The sequence below is a fragment of the Vitis vinifera genome, chromosome 12 (assembly GCF_030704535.1).
Source record: "Vitis vinifera cultivar Pinot Noir 40024 chromosome 12, ASM3070453v1".
Taxonomy (NCBI): domain Eukaryota; kingdom Viridiplantae; phylum Streptophyta; class Magnoliopsida; order Vitales; family Vitaceae; genus Vitis; species Vitis vinifera.
Window position 1 is genome coordinate 21,576,895 of NC_081816.1, and position 11,530 is coordinate 21,588,424.

Here is an 11,530-nt window from a genome sequence, read left to right on the forward strand (position 1 = left end):
GTGTTCAGAAATAATAAATCTATGGAAGATGGGATAGTTTTTAATAATTTAATCATTTATTATCAAAAAAATAATTTATGAAATTTCAAAATTTATACTAATTTTTTTAGACCTAAAACAACTTTCCTTTATAAATTTTATAAAAATTTCTTAAGAAACAACATTTTTTTTTTGTAAATTTATTGTTGAAATCTTTTTAAAATTCAAAATTAAATACAATTAAAAGCTATTATTAAATTAAAGAAAATAGTTTTTAACTTTCCAAAAAAGGAATTCAAATAAAATTTAAAGTAAATGAATGTTTGGTAAAACTTAATAGTTAATAATTTAATTTTAAATTAAATTAAATTTAAATTATTAATTTAAATTTTATTAGTTAATATTTACTTTAATATTAAAATTGTGTAATGAAATTAACTTAAAACATATTTTAAATTATCAAATTAATATATTTATTCTTATAAATTACAATTAAGGTGGTTAAGGTCACCAAATAATAAAGGAGATTTAAAAAATAATTAAGATAAATAAAGATAAAAATATAAAATAAAGATGTGGACTTGAAAATAAGTTAATTTTTTTATTTATTACTTAAAATTATTTTTTATTTTAAGTCATCAAGTTATTTTAACAGATATGCTTAATTTATTTAATGATTTTAATTAAAATTTTAAATTGATTTGTAAAACACACCGGTGTAAATAAATAAAAACTTTAGAAAAATTATAATTTAATCCATTATTAATAATATAAGTGAAAAAGTTAGAATTTTGCAAAATAATAAAAATAAATTAATAATGGAATATGATACATTCCTTAATGGAAAAGGATCAATTATTTTGTTTCCTCTTTATTCTTCTTCAAACATAGTCAATTTTCTCAAAATTTTCCTAGAAAAAGACTTATTATCACAATTTAATAAAATCAATTATTTTTTTTTATAATTTTCTTTAATTTATTTATTTTTTGGCATTGGATAAATTAAAATAAACAAGTCAACAACTTTTTCTTTCTCATTAAATTCAAAATTATTATTATTATTTTTTATAGATTGTGAACAATACAATGTTTTCAGAATCGGATATTAAATTGAAAAAGTTATCAATTCATGGTTCATGGGTCAAATTGGTAGTCGAACCGGTCATATTATAAATATATATTATTATAAGAAATTAAAAATATATATATAATTAAAAATTTTAATAATATTTCATTTTTTATATTTATATATCAAATTGAATTGTAAAGATAAACATAAATGTATTAATATACTAAATTTTACTAAATAAAATAGGTATAATATTTAAATATGAAGGTGAAAAGAAAATTATAATTATATATCTATGTATTTTGTTATTTAAAAATTATTATATTAATTTCATATTTATTATTAATAATTATTATAAATATAAAATACTCAGCTTTTAATGGATTATCGTAGCTTGTGGAATCATCAGACTCTGCATAACAATTTTCTTGGGAGAAGCTTGAGCTTCCTTCATCAAGGATTTTATATATATATATATATATATATATATATATAGAATAAATGTAGATATAAACATTTATATTTATATATAAATTTAAATTATTTTATATTTGTTTCTGCTTGGGGGAGAAAGAAACTTTTTATATTCAACAAAACAGTGTCATTTTCATGGGATAAAAAAAATAAAAAAATAAAATGATTGAACCGTCCGGTTCTCTTGTTCGATCGAACCAGAATCATGTCGGCCAGCGGTCGGACCGGTCGAGATCCAGTCCAGAATTTAAAACCATTTACGCTCTAAATATACAGAAATTACAGTATGATTCTTTCTCCACTTTCTCTCTCTAGAAAATTACAGTGAGATTCTCTTTCTATAAAGTTTGTAGTGAGACATATTCCTTGTCTCCTCACAAACCCATTTCTGATACTTCGCCCTAAGGCTTCTGCATCTTCTCACTACAAAACCCTTCTCATTTTCTTCAAAAATCACACCCTTCCACTCCCAATCGTATTTCTTTCTCCGCTTTTTCTCTCTCTAGAAACTGTAAAGTTTTCACCTTTCAATATCCAGAACATGAAACCCTAATTTTCCAATCATCCATTGCCACCTTTTCTTGAAAATCCAATCTTTGTGTGTGTGTGTGTGTTTTTTTTTTATATACCTAGATTTAAGGTTTGGGGAGTGGGGAGATTTCACGCCCTGTTGCTTGGGCCTCAAGGCATGAATTGAAGTTGAATAGTTGAAGATTTGCAGGTGTTCAGAGATTAAGAAAAAGAGGAAAAAAAATGGAGAAGTATGAGCTTGTGAAGGATATAGGATCTGGGAATTTTGGTGTGGCTAGGCTTATGAGGAACAAGGAAACCAAAGAGCTTGTTGCCATGAAGTACATTGAAAGAGGTCAAAAGGTCTGCAAACCCAACATTTTTTTACTTGAATGATTCATATATGTGTGTGTGTATGGATTGAGTTGTAGTTATGTGAAATTAAAAATTGAATTCGTGGGTATTAGAGCTGAATTATAACTAATGAACATATACATGTCTGTGTAGGGATAGAGTTGTAGATTTGTGAAATTGAAGATTGAATTCAAGGATATTAGAGCTGAAATATGATTGAATCAGAACATATGTGTGGATAGGGTTGTAGCTATATGAAATTGAAGATTGAATCCATGGAGTTTGAGCTGAATTCTAATGTTTTTGGGTGCAGATTGATGAGAATGTGGCCAGGGAGATCATAAATCACCGTTCCCTTCGGCATCCAAACATAATTCGATTCAAGGAGGTAGCATATGGTTGTTTGTGATTTTGGGTTTCTGAGATTGAATTTTAGTTTGCATAATCTTTTGAGGCTTTTTTCTAAAATAAAATAGGGAGAAGGGGCCAGTTGCTAGCTGGTGCTCAACTAGTTTGAGCACAAGACTCTTATCCCTGCACCTTTGCCTTGCTCTTGTATTCATTACGCTTTTGCACTCACTACGAATTTGGTGAATAGATAGCTCAATTTCTGAAATCTAATGTTGTTATTATGCTCAAGAAAGAGTATGCTAATCAGTTATGAATTAGACATTTAGCATCATGTATTAGGTGTTCTTTGAGGATGGTACATTGGAAGGAATGGAATTTCAGTCTTTGAAATGAGGAAGAGGGGGATGTCCTATGACTAATGTCTCTGGGAGATAGGTGTAAGAGGTATTCATGGGGGTGAAGTATGTAGGCCTCGATTTTACACTCTCTCGAGAAAGTTGATATCAAGTGTCATGATGCATCCTGTTGCCATACATGATGTTTATTTAGATACTATTTGACAGCTTAGTTTTGGCTTGAAAATTATAATTTTTTATTTACAATCACAGGTGGTTTTGACTCCCACACATCTTGCTATTGTTATGGAGTATGCTGCAGGAGGGGAGCTCTTTGAGCGAATCTGCAATGCTGGGAGGTTTAGCGAAGATGAGGTTTGAAGCAGTTGTTAACTATGTGGGGACCTCCAGCTTCAAACTCGGGGTTCCCTAATCAGTGATTTTGTGCTAAAGCTTGGTTTGGTTGGGGAGAAAATGTTGGAAAAGAATTTGAATATAAAATTCTCATTAAGAACAGCTCTACTCAAACAAAAGAGCCGAGAAAAGAAAAAAAAATTGTTTTCTTTCTTTTTTTATTCTTTTCCTCTGTTTTTCATCAATCATATAGAGGCTAAAGTATTTGTTAAGTTTCCTCTATTCATGTTCCTTTTCTTCTTTATTTTCAGGCTAGGTATTTTTTTCAGCAGCTTATCTCTGGGGTCAGCTATTGCCATTCCATGGTAGAATAAGTTAAACAATGTCAAATATAATGAGTTCATAATTGATTAAGAATCTGCTTCCATTTATCAAATTGAACCTTTTTTTTTTTGTTATCTTCCTGGTCTGCAGCAAATATGCCATAGGGATTTGAAGCTGGAAAATACCTTGTTGGATGGAAGCCCTGCTCCACGCCTGAAAATCTGTGACTTTGGCTACTCTAAGGTCTGCATTACAAATGTTTATTACCAATATGAAGAGATTTATTGTAATTCTAATCTGCATCCTGGAAATTTGTGGACTTGGTGTCTTCTCTTATCTGTGTAGTCATCTTTGCTGCATTCAAGACCCAAATCAACAGTTGGTACTCCAGCTTATATTGCACCAGAGGTTCTTTCTCGAAGAGAATATGATGGCAAGGTATCTCATTCTTTCTATTGAACATGTGTATAGTGTGTCCTGACTAATGGTTATGAATTGGAGTTGCTAGGTAATTGTTATTCATTATTGTTTTTTTTTTTTTTTTTACGAGTGTAATTGTTATTTGTTATTGTATGAACCTATGAGTAATATTTGGTGATTGGGATCTTTTATAATTGAATGTGTTGATTTCTAGCTATTACTTTCTCTAACTTTAGATGCAATAGGGAACTAAGAGCATTCATATAGGTGTTATCGAACCCACATATGGTACTTTCATTATTGATACAATAAATTTTTTAATCAAAGCAAGATGGTACTATTTCTCTCTTTATTTTGAGAATCAAGGTGTTTGAGTATACTGAAAAATTTCAACCAAAATTTTCCTGGTTATTTTATTTTATTTTATTTTTTTATTTCAGTTCTCTATGGTATAAATTGTAATATTTTCTTCTGCTGATGTATATAAGTTTTTGCATGTGAATTGAATTTCAGAATTTTCTATATTTAGTTCATATTCATTTTAACTTTAGCAAATTTTCCAACAATTTTCACAAAATTGACATATGATTTAGTGGTCATCTAACCTGACCCAGTTTTCATAAGGTTATAACATGCTTTGGCATGAATTTCTCACAACTTTCCCCTCTATTTGCAATGTGGGCCTGGCCTAGAGTGGTGGTGATTTCATCAGAACTATCCTAGACAATGATGCTGCCTAACCAAGTTTATATTCTTTGATTATTCTACTAAAATCATTCAAAACCAACCCATGTCTTTTGTCTTGCTCCTCCTGGTCACAGAACAACAGCAGACTCAGGAGCCATGTCTTGAGTGTTTATGACTTTTGATGATCTTTCTTGATTTTGGCTTGCTTTTTTTAGTTGGCAGATGTGTGGTCCTGTGGAGTAACTCTTTATGTTATGCTGGTGGGAGCGTACCCTTTTGAGGACCAAGAAGACCCAAAGAATTTTAGGAAAACCATCAGTGTAAGTTTACCTTCTTTTCAGTTGCCTAGTTATTTTTGAGTTTCAATATTTTTTGTCATCTATAATTTCTTATAATGTTGCACTTTTACAGCGTATAATGGCTGTTCAATACAAGATTCCCGATTATGTTCACATATCTCAAGATTGTAGGCATCTCCTTGCTCGCATATTTGTGGCAAATCCATCCAGGGTATGTATTATTTCCAAATTACTGGAATTTGTTTGTAGAATTACAATCAGCTTATATCATGAAGATGTGAGAAACATAAACTAACATATCTCTTGTTATTACATCAGTTATGCATCGATAAATTATAGGTTTTGAGAGACATTTTCTTTTCCTGTATTGTTCTTGTTCTAGAACAAAAGGAATACAAGTCTCATGATTGTATCTACTGATTTTATTTCTATACAGTCTGCACAAAAGCTTTTGAGAAATTGCCCACCTACATTAGCTAAACCTGTTGTTACAAATCACAATTTTTTTAAAACCATTTTCTAATTTTATTGGTATTCAGGGTTTTGATTTGTATCTTCACCTGAAACTGGGATAATATTTTTTTTTTAAAATGTGTTTTTTTTTTTCTTTTGTTTGGGTATTTGCTTTTAGAAAGCATAAGTGCTGATTGTGAGAAGCAGGCAGTTGATGGACCATATACATTGGCTCTGGTGTTCATTAGAAAAGGAGATGATGCATGCAAATGATAGAATTGTCTGATCATAGTGGAAGAAGTTCTTTTGAGAATATGTCCCATAGCTTTAAGGAATTTGGGGCTTGCAAACAAAGAGCATTGGTTCCATTTAATTTTTTACTGTTTGTCTTTTTTTGGCTTACCCCTTAACCCTAAACCGTGATAGGTGCCCAGGGCAGTGTGTAATAATGGCTTAAGCTAGTGTTTAGTTAGGTTATTCTATTTTCTACCTTCTATATAGAGATTGGCCAAATTGATTCATGTGAGGATAGGTCAAATCAGAATTTACATAAAAGAGTCAAGTTAGCTGAGTCCATTTGTTGGTTCAGTTGTTTAAGTTGGGAGAAGGAAATCATGTCACAATTAGCTTTGCCATCTATGCTGTAACATTCTCATTCCATTTCTGTATTCTGTAATTGTTTCAGTATTTTGAGGCGTCATCTTGCTTTTGATGAATTTAAACTGAAGTAAATAGAAGTGTTAAGGATAGAGGATTGTGTAATGGCTCAGGTTAGGCTGAGTGACAATGACAAGATACTGCTGCAGCTTGAGAGTGAACCCAACAAATTTGACAAGTAGCATCTGAGGATTCTCAAAGTTAGTTGCCTCTCAGGATAGTACCATAAAAGATGGAGCAGAAAAAGAAAGTAGGGAAGAAAAGGAGGCTAATCTTACAAGAAAAAGTAGGCACTTCATGTTTAAAACATGCAGGCCACTAAATTTTGTTGATTCTCTTTCGAAATTATCCCCAAATTAAGTTGCAGTACTGGTTGGTGGCATATCACATTTAACGTATAAAATGCATTGCAATTTTTTGACAACTACGATTATAAGATGCATGATATTTTTCCTTATTCAAGGATTGTATTCATTAATTTTAGTTTTCTTTTGTTTTTCCTAAGAAAAAGCATAAAAGTAGGCAACACTCTTATCAGGACAAGGGTTAATGGATAATCTTCCCAACCAGTCTTCTCTTACGCTTAAAGGTAGATAGGGAAGTTCTATCTTGGTATTTGGGACTTTCACCTAACCTGGCTGAAATTTTTGTGGCTTGATTAGGTTCTAATTTCATGCCTAATTTTGATTCAAGTGCTAGCATCCTGGGTCACATCCCACTCAATATGTTGAATAGTCTGAGAGCTCGATTTGGGCCTTTCTATAACTTTTCATGTTCTTTGTGAGAAAGCTTTGGTCTTTCTGTTTGGTAGAAATGTTGGGTGAATGAACATAGCATATGAATTCTGAGTTAAAACAGGATATAGAACTTCAAGGCATGTATCCATGTTCTGAATTACATATTTGCTCTAGTCCAAGTCTTACCACCCATTTTTTTTATCGTTCAGTGTTCTACTTTCACTATCATTCTCCTTCATCACTTTGAACTGCTTTATCAGGAAATTGCAGTCTTAAGTCATTCTTATTTTGCAGAGAGTCACTATCAAAGACATCAAGAATCACCCATGGTTTCTAAAGAACTTGCCCCGGGAACTCACAGAAGCAGCTCAAGCTCTCTATTACAGGAGAGAAAACCCTACCTTTTCCCTTCAAAGTATAGAGGACATCATGAAAATTGTGGATGAGGCCAAAACCCCTCCTCCAGTTTCCCGGTCAATTGGAGGCTTTGGCTGGGGAGGCGAAGAAGAAGAAGAAGAAGAAGAAGAAAAGGAAGAAGAGGTGGAGACCGAGGAAGAAGAAGAGGACGAGTATGAGAAGCAAGTCAAAGAAGCCCATGCAAGTGGAGAAGTTCATGTCAGTTAAGGATTGACTTACCCCTTTCAGTAAGTAGAGACATGAGCTTAAATTTTGAAATTTCAACAACTTTTGGGAGTGCTTTCATGTTTGTATAAAGTGTCACTTTATAACTTAGGACATGGGGTGATTAAAATGTTTGTAAATTATTGTTTAATTGGCAAGAGGTCTGTGAATTTCAATTGTATGTGAACATTAGAGTGTTTTGCTACCGTGATCTTTGAAGTTTTAGGATTTGAAAATGGCTGTTGGGAGTGAATTGGTCTGGTTTTCCTTCTAAGGGTAGGGATTTAAACCTTTATTAATAAAGGGTTTCGTGTGGTCTTTGGTCATGGTCGTATGTATGGATTTCAGCCCCTTCATAGGGGCCTTATTAATAAATATCTATTAGTTACATTCTTGTTTGTTCCAGGTTGGTATAGCATATTCTCTGAGTATGTAGGCAGAAAAGTATATTGATGCTTGATGAATTCAAGTCCAGTTCATCATCGTTGTCGCAATCTTTGAAAAGTTAATATAGCTTTTCTGAGCTGTGGATGTGCCTCGTTTGGTTACGAAGAAAGTAAAAGAAGAAAGCCAAGGGAAAAGCTCTGGTTTCCCATTTTTTAGACAATTGGTGTTAGAAGGGCCACAAAAAGTGATGGGGTTGCTGTATATTTCCTTCTATTGCTCCTTATCTTCCCTATACAATTTTCTCTCAAGCCCCAGACCCAGAAGAAAGGATTTGCTTTATGACACTCGGCTTTTCTTTTTGGGTCTTGTGTTGGTTATTTTATTCATCTTCGATATTAGTCACTACTACATTCCCCATTACTTTTGATAAAGTGAATAGGAAGGCACTAGGGCAAGTTGTTAAAGGTCATTGCCTTTTTTCTCTTTCCATTTTCTAACTGCCAAACAAGGACTCATTTCTCACAGAAGTATTGTCTATATTCTCTCTTGAAACCACCCAGAAATTCATTATCCTTGAGTTTGAATCTTAAAATTTTCACGCCATGCAATGTGGAAATTTGGGGTGATGGATGGGTTTGATTGATGGCAACGTGTATATATACCCAACCCACTGCCAGCCATGAGTTGTCACATCTCCCTCACCGTCCCTCCAAAAGTGAAAAAGAGAAGAAAAAATCATGCTTTACTCAATTGGATTTCCCCCCAGCCAATCAAGTAAAGAAATCAAACAAGCATGTAACGAGGTTAGATCCACTGAATCCAACTGATAATGTCAAATTAATGATACAGGAAGTGAAGATGAAGACATTGTAATAGGCCTGTTTTTCTGAAGTATGATGTTGACTGGCATGCAAAAGCAAAATCAGTGCTTTATGGGCAATTGGGTGGTGACACGGCATAGTCTAAAACCCATGCCTGAAAAGCTCTGCCGGGCAAATCTGGTACTCTCCTCTACTACTAGCCAAAAACCAAAAGCCAGAAACAATGACCTTCACAAGTCGACTAGATTTTCAGAATGAGAATATGGAATATGCTGGTGTACTACCACATTTAAGAGTTGTGGATGAAACCCGGATTGCTTATCAGAAATATCCGATTAGGCCAAGGGGGGCCATGGTGCCTTCTTTGGCTTGTCAATTTGTGCTTACGTTTCATTCAATTACAGGAAGGACAAGAACATAATAATCATGGAGGTGCAACTAAGGATGAAAACATTAGTTTTGGTAAAAATATCAGTAATTCGATTTTACGGATATATAGAGAAATGTTGATAGATATTTTGACACAAAATATAAGTGAGGTAAAAATTGATCGAAACTTATGGAGGTGTTGGAAAAAAACTCTAAAAAATGATTTAAGAAGTAATAATAGTCATTTCGAAGTTGTTTTGTTGAAGAAATTGATATATGTATGATATAATTTGTTATATTTGATAATAATATTGTGTTTAACAATAATATTGTATGTGTCGATAAAAAATATGAATTTTGTAAGTGTATATTCATTATTAAACTACATTAAATATTTGAATTCATTAAATGTCAATAATTTGTATGTATTACATTGTAATGGTCCTTTAGCACTAAAAGGGAGATTGATGTGGTTCAATGAACTTGTTTGATCAAGGAATGTCATCTCATTGGAGGCAACATTGATACCAGTCACGAAGTTTCGATAATATTGATTGTAAATACGAACATGTCATGTATAGATATTTTGAGTCTTGCCCACTACCTCTCCATAAAAAACTCAAGGTTCACCCATGTGCTTGTTTTAAATCCTCTTTACATATGATATAGAATGTGGTATGACATTTGTACAAGAGGAAAATAATTAGACATACCATAGTTTTCATCAATTAAATTTGAACTCATTGCATAATTTTGAGGAGGCTGACCATAACTCATCATATAAAGAGGATAAACATTAGACACTTAGTGAGTCATTGAATTGAGTCCCTATACTCTAACTTAAAATTGACCGAAAATGAGTCCTCCTTAAATGATGTCATCCTTCATTCTCTTGCTCTATATAGCTTTCCAAAAGCTCAATGGATTTTGACTTTGTTGTTATTGCTTAACATCCCCTCTATCATTTCTAACATTATCATTACATCTATCATCGTCCCGTCATTGGTTCCATCTCCTCTTGAAGCATCATAATTGAGAGTAGAAGTACTAATAGAGCTAGGTCTACTACTGTTTCCTATACTTGTGGAGTCAATAGAAGGTTGGGAATTGAATCCCTCTTGAAGTGAATCTCTTGTGTCTTTATTAAAACTCTTAATATGAACTTCTTCGGACAATACTCATTCAACATCAATACCTAATTTTCAAGCATGAGCAGCAATTCGCAAATCAAAATTTCCTATGTCATCATCTAAGTATAAAGGCCTAACCTATTGGAACAATTGATTCTCTTCTTCTTCATCACTTACCTTTGCTAAAAGGTCAAGTAGAGACAATCTTTCTTAGCAACTTTATTATTTTTTGCTTTCATATTGCGTAACATTAGTTGCATGTTATAATAACAAAAAACTAATTATTGGAGCCTCAGAAAGATGATTTCACTGTTTTATGTATATTAGAGCGAATGTACTCCAATTTCTCTCACATTTAAAAGATGATGTAGTTTGTGTAGAACTTTGATAGCTAGCTTCCTTAATATAGGCATATGATTCCATACAAGAACCACCATTTAATTGTAACCAAATTCATGAGTGCATGAATACTTGCATTGTAAATCTATAATGATAATGAAATTAGTTTTCTATTAAGAATTAGTACTCATCGGGGACCATTTGTGACCTTGTTGTGATTGCCACTTGATCATCAAATCCTCTTTTTTCATCTCAAAAGAGTATAAACTACATATTCAATATGTCAATATCAAATTTTTACTAAATGTTGAGATAAAATGATGAATGAAATTATTGTTTGAATTAATCGTCTAAAATAAAACTTATAATTTACCTTATTTCCAAATTGACCAAGGGCTTTGGTCATTGAGTTTAATTTGGTAGAAGACTTATGGACATGTTGAAGTAGCTTGGTAGAAGACTTATGGACATGTTGAAGTAGCTTGGGATCACTACCAACTCCAACCTTGTATTGAAACTTTTGATTTAGGAAGTATGTTCCAACAATTAAGTATTTTGTAATGGAAAATATTATTCAAAAGTAACAACTAATGAAGATGGATAGTTTACTTACTTGTTGTATGAAGTAGATGTTTGAGTGTTTTCTCCTAATGACCTTTGATTATTTGAAACATCTAATCTTTAGCATACATGGAAATAAGGTTCTCTTTCATCACTTGCATTAACTCGTATCTAAAGGACACTATGAGAACAACTTTTAAATCGATGAGTTGAAGAACCGCATACAATGGCTTATATAATGAAACTACTTTTGTGAATTTGTCTCAATAAAATGGTCGAACATTAATTTCTCTACTTCT

At 32.3% G+C, this 11,530-nt stretch overlaps 1 protein-coding gene across 1 annotated transcript; it reads left to right on the forward strand.

The window, feature by feature from the left end:
• The first annotated feature begins 1,796 nt into the window (after positions 1–1,796).
• LOC100259302 (serine/threonine-protein kinase SRK2A) lies at positions 1,797–8,012 on the forward strand. The gene is made up of 9 exons (XM_002269185.4): positions 1,797–2,395; positions 2,700–2,774; positions 3,346–3,447; positions 3,738–3,791; positions 3,901–3,993; positions 4,096–4,188; positions 5,073–5,177; positions 5,269–5,367; positions 7,298–8,012. The coding sequence occupies exons 1-9, from the start codon at positions 2,276–2,278 to the stop codon at positions 7,625–7,627; spliced, it is 1,071 nt and encodes a 356-aa protein (XP_002269221.1). The 5' UTR covers positions 1,797–2,275; the 3' UTR covers positions 7,628–8,012.
• The last annotated feature ends 3,518 nt before the right edge of the window (positions 8,013–11,530 follow it).